At 44.1% G+C, this 23,703-nt stretch overlaps 1 protein-coding gene across 1 annotated transcript in view; it reads left to right on the forward strand.

Moving 5' to 3' along the window:
• The first annotated feature begins 3,100 nt into the window (after window positions 1-3,100).
• LOC126542027 (ATP-dependent RNA helicase DDX42-like) overlaps window positions 3,101-23,703 on the forward strand; it is a 33,863-nt gene continuing 13,260 nt past the window's right edge. The window contains exons 1-13 of the mRNA XM_050188993.2: window positions 3,101-3,237; window positions 3,375-3,670; window positions 4,321-4,480; window positions 6,198-6,283; window positions 6,500-6,653; window positions 7,934-8,194; window positions 8,752-8,859; window positions 12,402-12,470; window positions 17,859-17,987; window positions 18,460-18,559; window positions 20,790-20,837; window positions 22,067-22,264; window positions 23,204-23,284. Coding sequence (XP_050044950.1) covers window positions 3,435-3,670; window positions 4,321-4,480; window positions 6,198-6,283; window positions 6,500-6,653; window positions 7,934-8,194; window positions 8,752-8,859; window positions 12,402-12,470; window positions 17,859-17,987; window positions 18,460-18,559; window positions 20,790-20,837; window positions 22,067-22,264; window positions 23,204-23,284 — 1,630 coding nt within the window. The 5' untranslated portion in view covers window positions 3,101-3,237; window positions 3,375-3,434. The remainder of the gene's footprint in view (window positions 3,238-3,374; window positions 3,671-4,320; window positions 4,481-6,197; window positions 6,284-6,499; window positions 6,654-7,933; window positions 8,195-8,751; window positions 8,860-12,401; window positions 12,471-17,858; window positions 17,988-18,459; window positions 18,560-20,789; window positions 20,838-22,066; window positions 22,265-23,203; window positions 23,285-23,703) is intronic.

Consider the following 23,703-nt stretch of genomic DNA (forward strand, 5'->3'; position numbering starts at 1 on the left):
ATCCCGGGACACTGTGGGCTCAACGGTAATGAGATGGCCGATACTGCAGCAAGGCGCGCCCTCAGCAATGGACTGCGAACTGTAGTGCCATTCTCCAGACTGGACATCACATGCCTCCTGTCGGAATTAATGAGGAGTGCTACGAGATGATACTGGGCCCAGCCAGACGCTTGTCACGTCCGCCTTAAAAGGCTGGATCCCGATATGAAATTTCCTATTCTGCGTGGAATTCCACGCCCTCATACATGCCTGATACACAGACTGCGATTAGGCATCGCCTTCACGCGCAAATGTTCGCACATTATTGGACGGACAGACTCCCCGGACTGTTCAGTGTGTGGCGCTGTTGATGCTATAGACCATGTGCTCGTGGTGTGCCCTGAGTATGCGCGCGAAAGACTGACAATGGCAGATACCTTGAGACATTTACACAATGGACCACTGTCGGAGGACCTCTTGCTAGACGCATGGCCACAGAGTTGGCAGACGACAGAGACAATGCGTGCTCTTTCACGTTTCCTAGGTGACACGGGTCTGGACTCACGCCTGTGATACCAGTTGTGTGATGTGTCCTTCACCTCATTCCTCCCATTATCATCCCCCACTGTGACCCTTTTTCTTCCCCTCTTCCCCTTCCCTTACGTACAGTAGCAGGCCAGATGCTCCATTATCTGGCCGACCTCTCTACATTTTCCAGTCATTAAAATACTTCTTTAGTTAGTTTACGTATTAGTTAAGTAATTTATATGTCCAGTCAGATTTGTAAGTTCCGTTATTGATTTAGTTTGTATAGTTAGTTTCTAGTAGGGTAATTCGCGAATTTGTTCAGTTAGCTTTGTCAGTTAGCTTAGTTAGGTCAGGTTTAATTTGGCTAGGTTAAGCTCAAAATTAGCTTGATTATTTAGCTTAATCTTTTTAGTCATATAATTAGTTCAGCTAATTAGTAAGTTCAGCCTTTTAAATAGTATAGTTAGGCTACTGAGGCACCCTACAGCTGGACGGACAAGTAGGCACACAACATATGTTAGACATTGTCGCTATCACGAAGCATGCTGTCACTACTCGAACAGAGATGTACCGTGGAAGAACTGAAACGCGAGCAGGTAAAAACAGCAACGCGGACCTTTTACGCCTAATTACATAAAAGTGCAACGTGCAATCGCTCTGTAGCCTGTTTCTAATGACGGAATAGTCCCAAGTGTACCTTCTGAATTAGGAATTAAGCCGCCGTTACAGGTGAACTTGGAAATGAAACAAACAACGCGTTGTAGTTCCAAAACTGTACAGGTTAAATTTTTTGGACTTTGTACGGAACGGAGCGACGAATTGCATGTTGTACTGACAATTCACACATCGATTATGTCAGTAGACCCTCACGCGTAAGCGGCCGCGCACGCACAGAACGCCTGTGGCGTCCGTCGGGCGTCTGCTCTGATGCCCTTCTATACTTGCGTCAGCGCCGCAGTGAGTGGTGCTCTACGAAGTTCTCCCATAGCGTGACCAGAAGAAAAGTATTGAAAGACCCTGCCTGGTATCAGCTTACCAAGAACATCGATTAAAGATAGCGGATGCCAGAAACAATCAGCGACGTAAAATGTGTGTTTTGGTACCCCTACCTCTTCATATGCCCTAGCTAGGTGGTGGTAACAACTTTATTGAGATTCTGCTCAGTGGCAGGCCCGAGTCTTAGGATGGCCCCTCACGAGGAGCGACCCTTTCGGCCCAGGCAACGAGGGCTTTTCGTAGTTTTTCATCCGGCGTTCTGAGCAGCTCTTCCCACGTCTGTTCTGAGGGAGCTGGCAGGAGCGACCTGGGAGGGGGTAAGCCCTCGCACCCCCAAAGATATGCCCTAGCTAAATCCATGCTCTTAGCCACCGCCATCCGCGCTCATCACACCGTACTAATTATTCCAGTACCAGGGTCTTTCACTGCTAATACACTTTAGCTCTACACTCTAAAAACAGTTGCACCCTTTGGGGTGTATATTTGTCCCACAACAATAATCGTCATCTGTCTTGCCCGCGTTTCCTTTCTTTAACGCTGCGAGCCCGGTACTTCCCAGTCACGAACGGCATGCGCGTTATCAGTGTGACGCAGCATTCTCGACAGGAAAGTAGCGAGCGCCGAGTTTTCAAGAAAGGAAACGCAAGCAAGGCAGATGATGATTATCGTTGTGGGACAAATGTACACCCCAAAGGGTGCAAACTGTTTTAAGAGTGTGCACGCTAAAACAAAATTACACCCTTTGGGTTGTATCTTGCCACACAACAATAAACGTCATCTGTTTTGTCCGCATTTGCTTTCTTTAACGCTGCGAGCCCGGTACTTCCCAGTAACGAACGGTATGCGCGTTATCAGCATGACAAGCATTCTCGACAGGAAAGTAGCGGGCGCGGCGTTTTCAAGAAAGGAAACGCAAGCAAGGCAGATGACGATTATCGTTGTATGGCAGATATACACCCCAAAGCCTCCCATCTGCCTTGCTTGCGTTTCCTTTCTTGAAAACGCCGTGCCCGCTACTTTCCTGTCGGGAATGCTATGTCATGTTGATAACGCGCATGCCGTTCGTTACTGGAAAAAACCGGGCTCACCGCGTTAAAGAAAGGAAATGCGGACAAGACAGATGACGATTATCGTTATGTGGCAAAAGGGTGTAATTTTGCTTAAAAGTGTATAGTATAGTATAAGACCGTTATACACTCTTAGGCAAAGTTACACCCTTTGGCTTGCCCCTTCTGCCTCACAACAATAATCGTTATCTGCCTTGATGCGTTTCCTTTCTTTAACGCTGCGAGCCCGGTACTTTCCAGTAACGAACGGCACGCGTGTTATCAGCATAGAACAGTTTACACCGTTTGGAGTGCCCCTTCTGATAACGCGCATGCCGTTCGTTACTGGAAAGTTCCGGGCTCGCAGCGTTAAAGAAAGGAAACGCATCAAGGCAGATAACGATTATTGTTGTGTGGCAGAAGGGGCAAGCCAAAGGGTGTAACTTTGCCTAAGAGTGTAAGACACAAGCTCCAAACCGCTCTAAACACAAGCACTAGCATCAACCCAATCGTCATCGCTGCAAGTCTCCCCTACGGGCCCAATCCAACTTGAACCAAAGCAATCCGTTAAGCTTGCGGCGTTGAGGGGTTTGCCGGATTGCTGACAAATCTCAATGTCTGGACAAGATTCGCATTTTTGCTTTCGATATCATTTCGCATGATGCTCGATAGCTCCAAGGCGCTGTAGGTAAGACAATACACTATTTCGCCATATACAGCTTGTTCCTCCGTGTGCTAAAGCGAAAGCACCGGGACGGATGTTTGCGACTTGTGTTTTTGTCATGCTCTTGTTTTGCTAGCTGCTAGTTTTGCTCTCATACGCAGGTGACGACGGTCTTAGCGTAATCGACGGTTCGTAGTATTTGGCTGCGTCGACTGAGCGGCATGTTCCACAAAGGCGGCGAAGGGCGGCCGAAAGGTTTTGGCTTCGGAAGCTTCGCGGTTTCATCGAAGAAACCCGATTCGCAGCTTGGTCGCAGCGCTTTGCAACCAGAAACGACACCTGTGCCCGCTTTGCCGGTTGTTAACCGGCGTGGCTACACTGGCTTGAGCACCATAACTCAAAACGCTTTGGATATCAACTATGGAAACCTTCGCAAGCGGCCGAAGACCGAAGAAGAGTAAGTGTTCATCTCCTGTTGCGCTTTAAATATCACGTGTCGTCTTGTCTCCGTACTGTAAAGACATACCAAAAGAGGACGCATTGTCGCTATCGCGAAGCATGCTGTCACTACTCTGAGAGAGATGCACCGTGGAAAAAATGAAACGCGAGCAGGTAAAAGCAGCAACGCGGGCCTTTTACCAGCGTGGACGCAGGTTTTGGCTGCCGTGAGCGCGCAACAAAGTTACCTGTATCTTGTTGTACGTAAGCGGGATTGTCGGCAAATTACACGCCAGAAACTGCAACGAGTCTTAATATGCCGCGGTAATTTTTCGTAGCTGATCTAGCATTTGTAAACAGGGTTGTGTCGAGATTACTTGTTCGATGCGCCATTTGTGCGATTTGCCGAAATAATTTCTGCGTTACAACACCACCTGTCAGCGCAAACTTTAAAAACTGAATCTACGCTAATTCGTGTAATGATTTGCATCTACAGCAGGATTCTATAAGTTAATCATCCACTCTAAATCATAAAGACAATGACGATGCTACTTCATGTGTGCTTAAAGCAAACTACTAGCTCAAACAAAGCGTTAACGTTGGCTGATATTCTTGGGTTTGCTTCTGTTTAGTTGTCTTCAGTGGCTAAGACTGTGTTTATTCTTGCAGGTACTTTGAACAGGATGAGGAGGATGGCCGTGGAGGGCAGTTGGCATATATACCTGCCCCTGGAAGCCCTACATGGGATGAGCAGCAGCGTCGGGAGAAACAGCAGGATTCCTCTGAGAGCGAGGAGGACCCTTTAGATGCTTTCATGGCTGATATTGAGGTGAGCAACCTATATGTATTTTCTGAAATTGAAGTAACTCCAGGTCTAAGTTCTTCCTTTTTCTTTGGTTGGGAAAGTCGGACATTGCTCGAAAAATGGAAAGTGAGCATGAAAACCCTCATAAAAGGCTGTCCGTTAGTGTCGTGACAAATTCCTTTAAAAAGTGCAACATCAAAAAGATTTTTGGTGGACTTGAGGACTGTTACTGTACACTTATGGCTGCAGAAACAACTAGGGTTGCACATTGGGCTTGTTGGTACTTTATATGACCAGGCTTTGTGCGTGTGTTGCATTATCACCTGTGTTGAATGTGCTACTCCAGAACCGTATGTTACAATGGGAACAGCCATGTAAAGGAACCCGTGTCAAGCGATAGCATGATCGAAACAGGTATAAAAGTTCAGTAATAGCAAGCAGCAACTCACATAGCTGAGTGCTATGTATTACATTCAAAATGACTTTGGGCAATTTGCATTTCATGGGAATTAGATTTGAAGTTGTCGTTGTAGTGACTTTCACTTGGTCAGTTTTGATAAGTGTGTAATTTTGAGCCATCAGCTTCATGACAGCTGCCACCATTGGGAGAGCTGTTAAATGTACAATTTTAATAGCACATCTTGGGTTTTAAAAAGAAAGCCACAGAATGCCACTATTGCCGCACTGAGTAGATTTTTGTTTGCACTCTTGCCTAATTCAGTCTTTGCCTTCCCACAGTAGAATAACACAGCCAGGAATAGCTGTGAGATGGACAGTCAAAAGGGCATGAGTAATCAAGCTGCACTCACAGTCCCACTCAGGCTGCTGTCAATGGTATCCAATTATCTCCCAAGTTGTTTCATTAAAAAAAAAAATTTACAAAGCTTTATTTCAGGATATTATTACACATTACATGCAGAATTAAAAATATATGTGCATTTTATCTCCTATTACCTAAAATATCAGTGAAAGACGTCTGGGCTGAAAGAATCTTCCCTCAGCACACATGTAAGTTTCAAATGTAATTATCTGAACAGATAATAAAACGAATTAAAAACATCAAAGAATGCTTTCGAGGACAAGAACTCAAATGCACAATGGGAATTAAGCAGGCAAGTGTGGGTCATCTCCGGCAAGCAGAGCAGGAGAAGTTGTGGCCTGGATGAATACAACTCATCCTTGGTAGTTAAAGGGTTAACATGACCACAACATGCGGGCACCACAGACCCACTCGTGCCAGAATCATGAGCACGTGCTTCCGTGTCAAGCTTTGTGGCTATGTTATCTTGGATGTGCATCTGTGAAGAACTCTTCCTTCTGTCCTTGTTCATGAAGTGTCCGTTAGACTTATGTCTGCAGCTCACTTCACTTTAGAATATGTAGAAGCAGACATAAGATTCTTTTGCATTAAAAAACTGTTTGTGTAAAACTCCTAATTTTAGTTTTATAGGTTTACCAAAGCCAAACAAAAATTAATGTGGGTTGATTGTATATGTTGTCTTTCTTATTATTTCTCTAAAGTGATCTCTGAGTAATGATTTGGTAAATCTGATATAACTGCTTATTATCGTACCATGGCACACTGTATTTATAACTGAGAATGGGGGCAGGGTCATATTGCAAGAATACAGGAGCTTATTCACATCTTTGCAGGCTGTAGGGTGTTTAGATTTTGCCCCAAAAGTTTGGATAATTTTGGTGCAGGGTGTAACAATCACTCCTCCATGTTGTCTGCTTGTAGAAAAAACTGAGCAAAGATAAGAAACCATCGTTATCCAAGAACAGCAAGATGCCTGAAAAGGAAACCAAATCAAAGGATGAACTGAAGTAAGCATAACCAGATGTATTGCATGCCCTTTTCTTAGTGTACAGTGGATAATAAAGCTGACTTCTTCTTAGTAGTGCAATGAATGCTGACAACTAGAATGCAGTTTTTTGTGGGTTGAAGGTAGAATTTGGTGATTTGTGTATTTCTGTAGTGCTGTTGTCATTAAGTGAGTTGTAATTTACTTTTGCGCTCACTTTCGTGCCTCCTTTTCTTAGGGGTGTTCGTGATGACATAGAAAATGAAGACGATGAGGAATCCTACTATCGTTACATTGAAGAGAACCCTAATGCAGGAGCAGACAAAGACGACAGTGACATTGAACTGGAGTATGATGAGGATGGCAATCCAATTGCCCCTGTCAAGTCAAAGGTACAGCTTCCTGAAGCTACATGCATTGTATCTGTTGTGTTGAAGCTGATTGTGAACTTCCGTGACATGTAGCCTTTATTGTTATCAATTTTTTTTTATTTTTCACACGTAAAATGAACTTATCGGTTCGGTTTTAACCCAAAAGCTTGGTTTTCAGAGGTTGCTATTTTATATCTTTCTCTCTTGTCTCTTTTTGTGATTACGTATATTATTCACACAAGAGCTTGCAAGTGGTCTTGGGTGACAAATTTTAGTCACGCAAAGTACTATAACTGTTTTGTGACTATGTGCATAACATTACACCCGCTTTCCTAGCAATATCCAATCAGTACAATGTGATATGACCTCGGAAAGGTTGCTCATCTCTCATTTTTTGTGCACCACTGTGCTATTAAAAAAGGAAAGAATGATTGATGTGGTCTCATCACAAGACATATGAAACCGTGATATCTACCAACCATTAAAGCTGATATCTTGTGTACTTCTATTTGTTGCCAAATATATACATAGAATTGATTATAGTATGTTAATCTTTTCAGGTAGCATTTTATTTAACAGAACAGCAGCATGCTGTAGCACGTGCCTGCATAGTCTTCATTGTTATTCTGTGGAGTACCTAATTATGTAGCTTGGATTAAGAGCTGCACCAAAAGAAGTGGGATGTATGCACCACAGCTCTGAGGGGGTGCAAATTTCTTACCATCATAGTAATCGTATGGCCCACTGCGTAAAAATCACGTCAGACATAATGTTCAACAAATATGGGCATTGCTGTGCTGTGCAGACATCAGCCATGCATAAATGTCGTGCAGTAATTAATACTCATTCCGAGCAGGCCAACGATTTGTTGGTTCAAGACACTGGCTAGCTTGTGAAATTTCAGTTTCAATTTTATTTACAGAGCTGTGAAAGTGCAGTTTAGGGAGTACACAAATACAGATGGAGAACTCAAATTTGAAAGGATTAAGCTGAAAGCCCAAACATCTTACTTTAGTTATTGGTTTTTGTTGACAATTTGTGGGACTCTCCCATGTTTTTTTTTTTATATGTTCTCAAATTTTCACCTGAATTCAGAGGCTATCTGCGAGGGTCTTTTACATGTTTACTAAACTTATGCATTGGTCTGTTACAGCAGTAATATTACTTCATTCAAGAGCTAATAGTAAACCACACTGTTTATAAGGACAGTGCCTAACAAAAATGAACTGACACACATTCTCGTCTACATGCATGACTCAGTTTGCTCTTTTTAAGGCTCAATTTTTCTTTTCCTCTTTTAGTACATTGATCCACTGCCACCTATCGATCACTCAACCATCGAGTACAAGGAATTCACCAAGAACTTCTATGAGGAACATAAAGAAATAGCTGCACTCAGTGATGCTGAAGTGGATCAATTACGCACAACGTTGGGCGTAAAAGTGACAGGAGCTATTCCACCAAAACCTGTGACGAGCTTCGGTCACCTGGGATTTGACGAAGCGATGCTCAAGGCTATCCGCAAGGCAGAGTACACCCAACCCTCGCCCATCCAAGCACAGGTGCGCTGTCATGTGCAGCAACACTATCTTCATGCAGCTTTGCCCTTGTGTGTTTTTAATGAATTGCCTTCGCTGGAGTCACTGAAACTGTGTGCACTCCTGTGCAGTGAGTTGCTGACCTTTGTTAAATCACATTCATGGGAAACATGCCATGTAAAGTCCTTGACTTAAAAGGAGTTTACATCGAACCTAAAGGTGGCAGACATCAGCATGTACATGCATCAGAGGTTGTTAGCAAAGGGCATTTTAAAGGCAAAATACATTCTATTTCTATGCTTAGAAGAACAAGTGAGAAACACCAAAATTCTTACTGTACTAAGTTACTGGTAAGATGTAATTCATTCTGCTTGCTTTACTTTGTGTATCTTTTGTAAAATTTACACAGAGTTGTGGCTGAATGTTTATGTGTGTTATTCAGCAAACTCATATTTCTTTCTTTAGCACCAGTACTATTTCATTCATGCTTCTCCTGAAATGATGCCTTGAGGCTTTCAACAGTATAGTTCTAAGTAAAGATTGACTTTTCAAGGGTATCGTAATGGTCACATGCATTACAGGGAGTCCCAGTTGCACTGAGTGGCAGAGACATGATTGGCATTGCAAAGACTGGCTCAGGAAAAACTGCCGCTTTCATCTGGCCCCTCTTGACACACATCATGGATCAGGTGAGTGACATCTGATGGAGTCTGCTGCTTCAAATCATGTGGTAAAGTGCTTGTATCACACCATTTTATTACACATCTTTCTTTTACTGGTCCTACGTTTGGGCAAGGTACTTTGTGAAGCTATTGTATTGTGTCTGTTGTGGAATGCTGGTGCAATGCTGTTGAGAAGAATAGAGAAATGAAAAATTAAAAGTTAGAAGTATCTTTAGCATACGCTAAAGATGATCAAGTATGAGAGAGGCCTTTGCCCTGCAATGGGTGTAGCCAGGCTGATGATGATGAAAGATGATTAAAGTAAAAGCCTGCGGGCTCACAAGACATTCATTATATTACTTGACATTTTCATCCTAATGAGCTGTTACTTCTATTGTTTTCTCCCACCAAAGGTTGCGGGTGTGGGTGCCTTAATCAACTGTACCTTAATTAGCTTTGCCTTAATTAACACCAGTGGTTACGAGTTTACCTCCCACCAAAGGTAATGGGTTTGATTGACTTAATTAACTATATCTTAATTACCCGTACCTTAAAATTGCCTTAATTAATGGCATTGGTATCAGGTTCGACACTCGACCTTTACGATGTCAGTTGGAATCCAACTTCGAGATAGGGCCAGTTCGCTCATATCTCCATCTTGAGTCGTGGGTTCAAGTGCCTTAAACAACTTCACCTTAACACCAAAGGTCGTGGGTTCGACACCCACCAAAAGTTGTGGTTTCGACTCTCAACCTTCATGATGTCACTTAGAATCGAACTTGGAGATATGGCCCGTTGCCCATATCTCCAAGTGGGTTCAATTCCCACCAAAGGTTGCGGTTACGAGTGCCTTAATTAACTCTGTCTTATGTAACTGTGCCATAATTAACCTTCCTTAAACACCACAGGTCGTGGGTGCAACTCTCACTAAAGGTTGTGGGTTCGATTGCCTTAATTAACTTTATCTTAATGAACTGTGACTTCATTCACTTTGCCATAATTAACACCAAAGGTCGTGGGTTCAACTCCCACAGAGGACTAGGCTGTGGCTCGCAGTTTTGGTGCCATAAAACCGGGCAGTCAAGTTTTCATCCCATGAGCTAAGGTTTGCGCCTTAAATATATACAGCATAATTAGGCACAACCTACACTATAACTTGTTAACTTGTTGCTATACTTAGATATATTTAATTAAAAATTTCGATGAACCTATTGCTTATAGGTTTATTTAAGTTTGCAAACATCTGCAACACTACATTCAGTTTGCAGATGTGAGCAGTGCACAAAGTAGACGTAGCTTCCATAGCATTGCACTGTACATACAAAACTTAGCAATGACAGCTTTTTTGAATAACGAAGCCTACTTGTTACGTAGCATGACATCATCTGGCAGGTTCAATGACTCTCCATTCTAGCAATGCATTACACTGCAGTCACATGCGCACAATTTTTGAGGGATGGTGACGAGTGACAGGTTTTGCCATCACAGGAGGTTATTCATCACTGTCACTTGTCACGTCGCCAGTTCTTGGTCAGCCAGAAAATTTTGCTTGTCACCCAGAAATCTAAACAGCGAATTCACTGTTGCAACTTTCTCTTTTCCGTGACATCAGAAAAATAAACAGTAAAATCAGCCATCGCTTCATCTCATTTGAAGCAGAAGTCAAAGTATCGCCGTTGGCTTGTCGTTATTATTGAGATCAACTGTATGTTTTGACGCTGTTATGCGGCAACCACATGCACGCAATGTTCAAGTGACATGATGGGCAGACCTTGCCACGGCGTGGAGCAGCAGCATAGGCGCTCCATCACAAAAAAAGAGGTCGCAAGAAATTTACATTGTTCTCAAAATAAATACAATCGTGCACCAGAGGGCACCACGGCATTTCACGCTGGCAGCCTAGTGGCATGGAACAACTTTCCACTGGTGATGGTAGCGTACTAGAGCAGGCCTTAATACAGCTTAGTTAAGGCATTGGCCTTCTGGTACGTTTGTGATTTCTTTATGAGCGCATGCGCATATTTATTCGAACTACAATGAAAATTTGTTGCAACTTTCTTTTGCGATGTCGTGTCCATTGTTGCATTTGGAGACCACCGCTGTCAACCAGTTGGATCTGGAGGACAATCCCAATTGCTGTCCCCCAGATTTTGGACCTTGTCGTTGTGTGCGGGAGTTGGCCGAGATTGAGGAGGATGAAAACTGGAGGTTTATTTATGTTATTTACAGTGAGAGTACAAAGAAATTAACAGTCATAAAGTCATTACGGGCCGGCAGCAACTCGGATGCTGCGGCCCGTGGCAAGACGCTCAAAAGAGATGAATGAAGGAATGCTCCCTTGCTGCTCCCAGTCTCTGGCTTTTAACCGTTTCGGTGTCTCGAAGTCATGTCACGTTCGGCCAATCAGCGAGCCCACTCAGGTGGCATCATTTTTGGCCAATGGTAGGCGCCCGTGCGATTGTGTCACACCCGGTGCACAGGGTCGCTCCTTGGGCCCCAATTGTCCGAGGGCTTACTTCTCTCTGCGGTATTGCCTTGCTAGCTTGCAAGCGCCGTCACAATAGGTGGAAGGGGGCGATGTTTCAGTCCTGCAAAGCAGCTTTGCTCGGCACCTGCATTACCTGGAACCGTGCCAGGCTCCCGCTACACTTTCGGGAAGAGTCAAGCAGTGAATAGCTCCACCTGCGGCGCACGAGTTTGGGGACGCCAACTCGTTTGCACGTGCTGCGCCTCGGGAACGGGGTAGATGTGCTTCTGCGCTCCTTAATTAGCTGTGGCGCGATTCGATGTGGTCTGGTGAACTCGAAGGAGGCTCAGGAAAAGGTCCCGTATCTAACACCATGTGGTTTCCTCACACTGCAACGTGACAGCGCAATGGGGTCTGCCTGTTGCTGTCGCTTGAATGTTGTGTGCACGTGGCTGCTGCTTTAATATATGAATGTGCCAAGCATTGCAGACATTGCACATGACTGGTGTGCAGTTGACCTTCGAAGATGACATCATGCCACTTGGTGTGCAGGCTTGCATGTTGTCTGTGCAGTGTCGTAAGAACAGTATTGCTGCTGGCTACCTCTTCTATACAGTTTCGATTTTACCAACACCTGAACGAGTATCCCTGATATTTGCTAGCCAGCCTTTAAACTTAATGGGGGGAAGGGGGGAGCTGCAAGGAAATGTTTAGTTACAAAAGCCATGTGCAGCTTAAACATGCCACTGCAATGCTCTGTCTTAAATTCATGAAAAAAATAGTAATAATAAAATACATACATTCATACAGTGGTGTCAATTTAGAAGCTAGACCCATGCATGTTTTTCTTAATGTTGCATATCTTTGTATAATTGAAAATTGTCTTGCCAGTGAGAACAGTCTTTAGCTGTCATTGATTAATTAAGTACTTTTGCTTGTTTGTAATGTCAATGCTGAAAGGGCGAGAAGGAAGTGTAGATGCAAAATACGTCATATCCTGAACTGCATGCTCCATCTCAGTGAAAATTGGAGGAATACTTCATATCAACAACATAAACCTGTATGACATATATCTTATCGTATTGTTTCTTTTTATAAACAGAGGGAGCTTGCACCAGGGGAAGGTCCCATTGGCCTAATTTTAGCACCAACCAGGGAGCTGGCCCAACAGGTGAGCACATTTTCTCAGGAAGTATGAGTACAGCGTGGAAACAACAGCAGTCGGAAGCCAACACCTCCTAGACAGGTTTTCAGGCCCGCACGCCACGTAAGATGACGTAGGCTACGTCACGCCACGCTGGCCGGCTCGTTCCTGCTTGAGCACAGTGCATTGCAACTCGCGTGTTGAATGCGTGATACTGCCCAGTTTCATAAAGAGTCTTCTTTTTCTCTTTACAAACAATTCAGTCTCTCAGTTCTGTTCTGCACTAGCATTCGATAAAAAAACAATTCACTCTTGCATGGAAGGTGCCTGAGTGGGGCTAGGATATTCAATTATGAAAGTTGGAGAGGCTGTTTCCAGCATTAAGACATTGTGCTCTACTTGATTGAAACCGAGTGGTGTTCACTGAGGTACCTTTTAAAGGGCTCCTCACCAGGCCACACAGCAAGTTTCAGTTATATGCTGGAAGTTGTTACGTGTTCTCTAGGGAGCGTTCTGTCACGAAAAATTTTTCGCATCGGCCCATTAACCCTTTCGCTGTCGGACGTTTCTGGCCGTGACGCACCCCCAGTGTCGGCTTGGTTTCAGGGAACGAGCATAACAGGGAATGAGCATAGCAATTTATTTTTGATTATGATTGGTATACAAGTAACATAGTCAATGCAATATGCACATTTCAGTGTTCTGCAGCTGTTGTTGGTAAACATCATCATCATCATCAGCCTGACTATAAAATCCGTTCAACATCCGAATCTGACGATGCGGAACCCTCTTCCTCTCATGCGACTTTGTCCGAATCCGAGCTCGGCTCGTATTCTGAATCGGAATTCAGCCACCGCTCCCATGAGCAGACGAAGGTCCCGCGCGCCGAGCCATCCGAAAGTAACCGCGCGCAGGGAGGGTGCGCTTTCAGTCGCCCGCGCAACGAAGAGAAATGGGACGTTGCGTGATCAAGAAGACAGAGGGAGATGGAAAAAGGCTAAACAAAGTTCGAAGGGCTTTACGTTTACTGCTGCAAGTCGGAAGCGAGGGTTCGGCGAGAGAGCGAAAGCAGCAATCGAGTCACCCTTTTTGGAGAGGCAACGGCATGTGCGCCTGAACTTGACGCGCCGTGGCAGGCACACCAACAGAAGAAAAATAAAAACCTTCAAACCAGCGGAGATTACAGAACAACCCTTGAACCCATAACCACACGCGCGCGACGCATGATCCAGCGAACGCGGAGCCACCGCGCCACTCGGCAAAGAGAAAGTGGGGAGTGGCAGTCGCACCGTACTCTTCAATACATGGGTTAACACAGGTCGGAGCGAATATACGAACTTGTAGAAAGAGTCAAAAGATGGCGTGGCCAATCCAGGAGCGCCTGCTTTGCGCTTAGGCGCGTAATTTTGAACGCACGATAGAGAACGTACCGGTACGTCAGTGACACCGTGGGGGGGAAGCGCGATGACGTACCGGTACGTCGGTGACAGCGAAAGGGTTAATAGCCGAGATAGAAATATTTCAGTGCCGCGACCCCTTGATTTCAAAAGGTGAGCTTCACTGCCAAGCGAGACACTCTCTCCACTTGCCCCTTCTAGCCTCCGCAAGCGAAATTCCTTCCTGAATTCTCCCATACTGAACATCGAGGATCGCGTGACACATAAGTCATGGGCCCTGTCTTCATTTTTCTTTCCTCCTCGCTTTTTTGCAGTGCAGCGCACTTCCGCTGCCGGCATCGTGCGCAAGCGGTTGCAGATTGTCGCGTTTTGTGCAGTGCACGATTTTGTGCGCTGTGCACGACACCTGATTAGCGGTATAAGTCTGTGCTACATGAATACTGAGGCAGACACAAGCGGATCACAGAGCATGATCCCGTGCTGCAGCATGGTAAAAAATGACACAGTTTGAGTGTGTGCGCGCGTGACTGCACGACATGGGAACAAGCAGATGAAACGGAAGTACCTCTCTTTTGCTGCGGTGTGAAGTAAAACAAAAGCGTGCAGACATTCGGTTTGTGTGTTTCATTATTTCTCTAAGCTTTAATTCATCTACTCAAGCAACATATTACACAAATAGCAGATGTTGCCTAGAATAATTCTCGAAGTCACGTGTCATCACGAGCGATGTCGCAGCGTGAACACATGTACATAGGCGCATTAGCATATGTACGTTATCCTCCGGCTTGTAGCGTGGTGGCCGTAATGAGAAAAGAAAACAGTATTCGGTTTGAAATTTCAGATCTTTCCGTGGCACGTAGCGATGTAATACATTGCAGGCACGATCATTATCGCACATTGTATGCTCTGCACTTGTCAGCTCAAAATGGCCAGAACTGGTGAGGGGCCCTTTAACAATGACATTGTTACTGTTGGAATAATCAACCCATTCGTTAAAGTACACTTGTATCACAATTGCATTGCATAGCATTTATTTCGATTATTCACAATGCTTTAGTGAAAATAACATCAACACAGTGCAACAAGAGTATTCAGAATGGCACAATTTGCAAATTAAGCACCAATGAATTAGTGCTTTAAAATGTTCCACTATATCATATTCAATTCAAATAACTTCATTAAGTCATGCATACAAGGCTGTTCAGGTAGGGATTGAGGATCTGAATATATCCAAAACATTCTCAAATATACGTGATATAAATTAGATACATTGTGCATTCATGCATAATGTTCAGTTATCAGTTTGTCAGAGTAACATTCAAATGCGTTCGATCTTTGAACACTATACCCCAGCAGAGTAGTGTTCACACAGAGTGCATAAATACTGAGAGCAGAGAAGAAAGCTTATATACAGTTAAAATATGGGGGCACTCAACTGCACACAATATGCACTCTTTTTAGTTGCCATCAGGAGCCCACAATACAGATACAGTCAAACCCGGCTATATCGAACTCGCAAAAAAACGCCTATCAGTTCGATATAGAGCATAATTCGATATAAGCCTGCTAAATAATTGGATGTCATAAAAGCACATACCATTTATAAAATCACTTTATTAACGAAACTAGCTTAGTTTGGCATAAATTAGTCCTGCATTTTCCTCTGCTTGCGCAATTTCGCTGCCTGCGACGCACGCACTTCCCCACGTTGTCTAAGGAGTCGGCGCAGCTGAGGCCGCAACCTTCCGCATTCGCGCAGAAGCGCCGGACTAATGCGAGTGCACCAATCACTTCGGAGGATATGGGCAAAGGACCGTAGCTGCTTTCCTCAATGTGCCTACTGTCATTTGTGCTCGGTACGATGTCGGCGATGTAGTCTTCGTTTCCGGGCTCTACCGTGGTCGCGACACCATCATCTGCACTCAGGAACTCGTCCACCGTTGATTCGAATGTCCCGGAAATTTTGACAGCTCGCTCCAAACTTCGGCTACACCGGCAACGGCTTCGTCGCATTCATCAGAATTTACAGTCCTCACCGAGCACGCGGAAACCGCACGTATGAAGAACCCCTCGTACACGGCCGTGCGTATGCGTCGGGCGCCATGGGCACCGGGTTGCGAGTCTGGCCACTTTAGCCCTAATCGTGCCGAGAGTGCACCTCGGAATCTTGCACGCTGCGGGGACATCCAACTTCTCATCGCGTTCGATGCGATTTATGATTTCGAGCTTCACGACGAAAGGCGAATTCTGCCGCTTCATCACGGCAACACTGCGGGAGAAGGCCCACAAGGCGCAAACACGATAAACCAGAGAAGCAGCCAAACAACTCGCACTTTCCCCATCTTGCACGGAGAGCACAAGAGCTTCTGATTGGCTGTCTGAGCAAGCGCTGTAGGCGGGCCAGGATCATCTTTTGCTGGGGAGTGTCGCTAGATAGTGATCTAAAGAAAGGAAGGACGCTTGATTCTGCAACCCGTGTGGGAGCACGGCGAAGCGTCGTCAGGGGAGAGGGGGTGGCAAGTGAAAGATGATAGAAAAAGAGGGAGGATGTGGCCTAATGCACTCCACTATGCGCGACACGGGGAGTGTCGACGGCTCGCCCGAACAGCCCGAGGCAGCGCGGTCACGGTAGGGAGAGCGGTTGGATGGAGCCGCGCCGCCGGGTTTCCCCGCTACCGCGAGGGAAAGCCAACTTCTGGGGGCACTTTTCCGCCGCTTGACGTTCGATATATCGGGAGTCACCGCAATATTTGTTCGATGTAAGCGTAATTTTTGCTATATATGCTCATTGTAACTATACCGTGACCAGAAATTGTTCGATATATAGAATAATTCGATGTAAACGGGTTCGATATAGTCGGGTTCGACTGTAACACAAGCAAACAAGTCAGAATAAAGCAGTAAGTGCATCAAATTCACAATGATTATTTTTCAACAACCAAAATGCATGAAATATGCTATTTAGCCTTGCAAGATAGTGAATTACCAATATTCATTTCTCAGTAAATAAACGAGCTTTCCTTTTCTTTTTGTGCTCTCTTCTTTTGAACATTTGCAAGGTCATTCCTCTGCTTGTAAAGGATGCTCAAAAGTGTGTTAGCCGCACAGTTTGCTAGCAAACTGGCTGACTGCTACACAGGTACCTACACAGATAACTACACAAAGCCTACACAGGCTGACTGCTACGCAATACCTGCACAGATAAAATTCTGTCTTTCAGAAAAACATTTGCTTGCATGCAGAAAAATAGCGATGCCACGAATGCGATAAGTTTGTGATGGTTTGTATCGTTTGCTAACTGCACGAACACGAATTACATTCACCTACAAAGAAAGACGCGTGCTGAGGAATAATAGCACCACGAATTACAATTGATATAAATGTCTTATCTTAGTATATGTAGTTGATGCGAAATCCTTTCAGGGAATGGCATTCATCCACTTTGTTCACGTGTCCTCATCTTTGGGGAAAAAAATGACTTGCAGCTTTTTCTCGGTATCGAAATTGCCCAAGCATGTCTGCACACAGCACTTCGGCTTCTTGCATGTCGTCAGACATAACGATGCGAACAAATATCCATGGTAGACACTATGGATGCAGCACAAGCGCAGCACAACACATAAGGAAGACACCACATTTTCAGCGGCAGCAACAAATGCTAACAGCCAAGTGAAGTGAAAATATATCCACGATAGATGCTACGGATGGAGCACAAGTGCAGCACAACACACAAGAAAGGAACCGCATTTTCAGTGGCAGCAACGAACCCTCAGCCAAGCGAAGTAACCGCGTTGAAAGCAAGCAGAGTGATGTCGTTGCTGCTCGAGCTGTGCTGTCTGCCGACAGCTTGCGATGTCAGAATTTTGGCTGCAGGCCCTGTGAAGTATTATGTAGGTGTTGGGCAAGCTCTGTCTGTCCGTACGTGTGTGTGTGCATGCGTGCGTCATACCATTGAGGCCAACCCCCTCTTTTGGAAGCTCTGAAGCATGTGACTACCTTGTGCACTCTATACTTGCAGATTTATCTCGAAGCCAAACGCTTCGGCAAGGTGTATGGTGTAGCTGCTGCCTGTTGTTTTGGTGGTGGCAGTAAGTGGGAGCAGTCCAAGGCACTCCAGGAAGGAGCTGAGATTGTTGTCGCCACCCCTGTAAGACTTTTGACCTTGTGCTGTGTTTTTGTTTTGTATTATGTGGTGCAAAAAGGCAAAAACGTTTAGGAAGAACTGGGCATTCGTGTTGGGGCAGCTCAGCAACCAGATAATGTTGCTAAGAAATTGGGGGAGATGGTATGGTAAGGAGTCGGGAATATCTGGGCAAGAAGTTTTGGTAGCACATACCGGATGCTTGAAGCAATGTGTTCCATAGTCATGGCTACTACAGTGATGGAACAATCATCTAGACACTGTGTTTACCATAACACAACAATGGGTAGCACGCATTGAGTTTCTTGGTCGTTATAACGTTTTACCTGTGCCAGAGAATTGGCACTCTGATCTATTCTTGTTCACACTAATGCAGGTGTCAAACTGGCATCACATGTATTGCACTGTTTATTCTGTGTGCAGGTTTATTTTTTTTAAATAAATGACATGTATTCACATGAGCTTTTCTCATGTACAGGGTCGCATGATTGACATGATCAAAATGAAAGCCACTAACCTGGAGCGTGTTACATTCTTGGTGCTGGATGAAGCAGACCGCATGTTTGACATGGGCTTTGGTAAGCTGCTTACTGTAACAGCCTATATTTTTGTATGAGCAAGAATAGCTAGAATTTCCAAGTGTTCTTACTTTGAAAAAATAAGAGTGTAACAAAATGTTTAATGGTACTGTATTAACCTCAACTGGTGATTCCCGAGTACTGTCGAGCACTCTGCTCACACTTCAGCAGCCTTGTCTTAGTTTCATTTGTACAGTTTGTGCAGATGTGCATATTGAGCCTGAACATTCCATTCATGTTCTTATCATCAAAATTTCTGTTGAAGTCTTGTTTAAACATTCCGATTCAAAATATGCTACACAAAAGGACTGTTGCAGGAGCACATGGGATTCTCTGAATTGTAAGAATTTAGAAACCAGCAGTAATTCATGGGCTGTTTGCTTACTACGGGCAGCAGCAGCTGACTGTAAGGGGATGCCTGCAGAGAGAATAAAGTAGACTTCCATTAATTTGGCTCCGGTTAATTCGATCCCAGCTGCTACCCATGCATTTCTGTGGGCCCAAACTCATAATTTTATCCTAAAATTAGTTTTTGCTGGAAAATTTAAGCGTTACCAGTGAGCATGCATGCACCTGACCCCTCCAGTGTATGTGTGTGTGAGGGGGGGAGGGGGTCCAACGAAACTGGCTCGAAAGTTACCTGTGCAGTGCAATCCAATATAAAACAGACTGCGTTCGTAACAGACGGCGTTCGTATGCTTTACCGCATAACACGGCTGTACTGCGGCGAAGCTGACTTTATGAAACCGGGCGCCGTCAAGCAATACATATTAGACCCAGGCCCATTTTTCTTGGTAAAAAAAATAGGGTGCACGTGAGATTTCTCCGTTAGTTTTCTACTTTTTGCACATATAAAGTAGATACACGTTTGATTTGGGGACATGTTAGAATCAAATACAGTTAAGCCTCAACATAACAAACTTCAATATAAAGAAATTCTAAATATTACAAAACATTTAACTTTTTATTAGTTCTTGTCCATAAAAAAAAACGTATTTTGAACCAAATATAAGTAAGTGTGTTTATAAACGATTTCAATATAACTCAATTTCACTGCCGCTGCTTAGGAATATAAAGACAAGTGAAACCTGCTACGGACACAGAAAGTGAAATCGTTGAATTGCATGCGGCTGCTTACGAACACACTTCTCAAGTGAAGATGCCTCTCCTCTTCTAGTGTTAATGTGGCTGTGCATGACTCAGTGCATCTGAGCTCATATGCAGCCCATGTGCCCTATCTTAAGGATAATCCACGGTGGATACAGAGGTTGGGTGAGCTGAAATAGTCCATGTTCATGTGCAGATATTTGTGCACACTTGCAGATTATTCAGAACTCTGTAGTATTATGATGCACGTAGGTCTGCCTTGGGTTGTGGGCAACCAATGGTTTGAAGCCTCTCGTCAAAAGTCCTGAATTTCGTTCTATGACTGCAATGAAGGAAACTAAAGGATGTTATGACATGCTGTGCCAATGCTTGCATAGCTTTTCTACTAACGACACTTTGCCGAACAGCTGTTTGCTTCATGTGCTCAGTTTGGCCATGCATTTATTGGTGAAGGGCACACTCTCGACTTTCAAGCACACGTTGAAGCAAGGAGCAGACAAATCGTTTGCCTCCTCCTGCCTGCACTCTTCACGATAGTGTCGTCCGACTGCAGGCAATGCTATCAGCCACAGTGACAGAGTGGATGCGAAAGCTTCTCAGGACACACTTAGTACCACCGAAGTGGTGACATCATCAACACGGCATGAAACCGTACCTTTGGTTGTCAACTCTAAAATTCAACAAACTGAATTTTTTATTGGGTGAATTCTTTTTTTTTTTCTGATTGCTCTATATCAGAAAATTTCTCAGCCCCTTCCATGTAGGAAAAATCTGTCTGCAACTATACTCACTTGCATAAAAGGTCAAATTTCACTGTAACGAAGTAAAGTAAGTATTACCAACTTGGGTATGTTGAGGTGTAACTACCTATACTGGCAAATGAATCGGGATGTTATTTGGCGATTTTTCTTAAACTTTTTTAATTTGGCCCACCAATAATTCAATCAATTTCATCTGTTCTATCGGGGTCGAATTATAAGAAGTTGACTGCACTTTAATGTTTCACTTGTGTGGAACCACGTTGCAGTCATTGTTGTGATTTATCGATGTAATGACAGCAGTTACCGCTTACATTCTTTTCCTGACTATCTTGTGAGTTGTGCTATCTGTGAATTCCTTGCAGAGCCCCAAGTGCGTTCCATCTGTGACCATGTTCGTCCTGACAGGCAGAGTGAGTACCTTGCCATAACAACACTAACACAAACCAATGGTGCATACTACCAAAATCTACAAACTTTGCCAAGACAAAAAAAAAAATGCACAGCTCGCCACTGTCAAAATGAGCACATGCCAGCAATATGAATCTATGTCAGCCTCTCTCTCTCTCTCTCTCTCATTTTGCAATGGATTGACAGCAGTATTTGAGAAAGATTATAGGCAACCATGGCAATAAGCAGATGCCACCAAATGTGCCTCTGGCAGTTTCTTATTGCTTCGTGAAGAAAGCAGAAAGCACAAGGGTATGCACATTGCTGCAATGGAGAGGGATACGATCAATCACTTCATCAAAACTCTTTTTCCAACGACAGTTGGGAGTCCCTCAGGCAAAGAGCAGTAACAAACTGCTAGAAAGTGCCTTAAGGCCCATGTACATGCACATGCGCAGCCACTGGTAGCGAGAATGCGAGAGCATGTGGCAGCGCACCACAGAGCACCGCCACTGGCACCTCGTGAAGTCTTGGCAAATGACTCACCATAGCAGATGACTCCCCATGCTTTTTGCCAATCGCTTCGATTGCACCTGCAGTGCTAGATTTCATGAGGCACAGGTGGTGTGGCACTCTGCAAAGCAATTCCATGGGCTCTGTGTTCTCGCTAGCAGTGGCCGCGCCTGTGCACGGAAACTGTTTCACAGTCCAGATCTACAATAGTGGAATTATTGGTCATGGTACTCTTCTCAGTTTCTCTTATTAGTACATACTAAATTTGTGGCGATTGTCAAGAGATGTGTGCAGCCTATGTAGGCCTTTAGCGTGGCACGTTTGAAGTTTCGTACTAATTCCTTATCACATTTTTGATGCAGTTAGAAACCAATAAAACGGTGCATTTTTCATTTTTGTAGCTTTAAAGGTTATTCAGTGTGGTCTGTGCCTCAGAAACTGGTAGTAATTGGGACATGGAGAATGTAATTCTCACCATGCAATAGTGCAGCAGTGCCCCAAACTTACATCACTGCACTCCATCAGTCCCAGGAGTGCTATACAGTATCATCTTTGCACATTGAGCAGCCTATATTTAGGTCCTACGCTTGAGCATTGAGACATACTCACATGGCAACCAGCTGTCCTTCTAAGGGAAGAGCCTGATGTTTGTAGTGCACTTGGCATTTCTTTTACCTATCTCTTTGTGCGTGTCAGTGAATTACAGAGTGTAAGATGACCTTCTTGTTTGTTCTTGTAGCTCTCATGTTCAGTGCTACATTCAAGCGTAAGGTGGAGCGGCTTGCACGTGATGTGCTTACAGACCCAATCAAAGTGGTTCAGGGTGATGTGGGAGAAGCTAATGAAGATGTGACGCAAATTGTGCTTGTGATGCCCAGCAACCCACCAACGTCCAAATGGAACTGGCTCACCACACACTTGGTGGAATTCACCTCAGGTGGGGACAAATCTTATCTCGCTGTTCATGAGATTTCTGTAGTTTCTCTTGTTAACATAGCACTTTAAAAGAGCTGGTAATGTGATAGGGAAGCAGAAGTTGCTTATACTGAGAAGGTTATTTTGCATAGTATGTAGAATCCTTTTTTTAAAGGGCTGTAGAGATTTCACATTCAGGTCCTCACAATTCCTGATATAAAAAACGCCATTTGAGTCCTCAATCAAAGTGCCCATGTTTTTATTGGGACGAAATGTAGTACTTTCTATAGAGCATGGTATTAAAGCTTGTTAGTACCACATACACTGCTTCCCATTTCATGCATTTACTGTGAAATGTAAAAGTTTGCAGGTCAGTCATGTTGGTAAGCGAGCTGCAAGCATTATTCCTACTCTTACCATCAAACTCTTAAATTCTTTGTAAATATTTTTTTGTCTCTTGCTTTTGTGAGACTTTTCAATGTACAATATTGGACAAGCTCAGAATCAAGTTTTTCTTGCAAAATCTCACATCAGTAACAGCCCATCTGCACATTGTGATGTCATCGTTTCTTAATTGTGATATGCGTGTGCTTTCATTGGCGCTTTTGTTTGTACTGGTGCATTTTTGTATTTGTACAGTGCAAACAACTATGAAAGGGCATGTATAATTTGTTCTTTAAGGTCGTTGATTGTCCTTACCCTTGTGCCAAAACAGGGAAAGTACTACAGTGTGCATTACTCAATGCTACAGCTCTTTATATATTTACTATGTATATACCAGCTAGTAAAACAGAGTTCGAAATTATGCGTCTGTTGTAATTATTGGTCGAATACTGATCAAGTGTTCCCTTTGCTATTTCATTCCCCTGTACATGCATGCATGCAGTTGTGTAGTTGCTTTGAAATAGGCTTTTCTTTCTTTCTTCATTTACTTCTCCTCTCCATTTGGACTGTGGCACAGTTGGCAGTGTTCTCATCTTCGTCACCAAGAAGGCCAATGCAGAGGAGCTGGCAAACAATCTCAAAGCTCACGACCACAATGGTAAGTGTTCTTCATAACCGAGTCATCAATTCTGTCGGACAGGTTGGAACCCAGGATCGCCTTCTGCTTGAAAAGACGGACACAACCCAAGCACAAAAAGTAATCGTGGATTGCTACTAGCTAAAACAAAACCCGGCATTGTTGAGGATGGGTCATCTGAATTTGGGAAGGGTGCCTAATGTTAGCCTGTGAAAAAAATTGTTTGTAAAGCTTCACATAAAGTTATTCAGGCTGCTATTTGTGCATGCATGTTTATGTGTGTAAAACAGTGCTGCCTGTATTTGCTTTATATTTACACTTCACTGTTTAAGCAGGTAGCAAGACCAGCTAAACATTTTGCTGAGTTTAGTTAGTGTGTTGGCCTTTCACTTCCACTTTCTTCACAGTTCCTGGCGCAGCAACACTATAGCACTTCAACC

Source organism: Dermacentor andersoni, chromosome 2, assembly GCF_023375885.2.
Source record: "Dermacentor andersoni chromosome 2, qqDerAnde1_hic_scaffold, whole genome shotgun sequence".
NCBI classification, from domain to species: Eukaryota; Metazoa; Arthropoda; class Arachnida; order Ixodida; family Ixodidae; genus Dermacentor; species Dermacentor andersoni.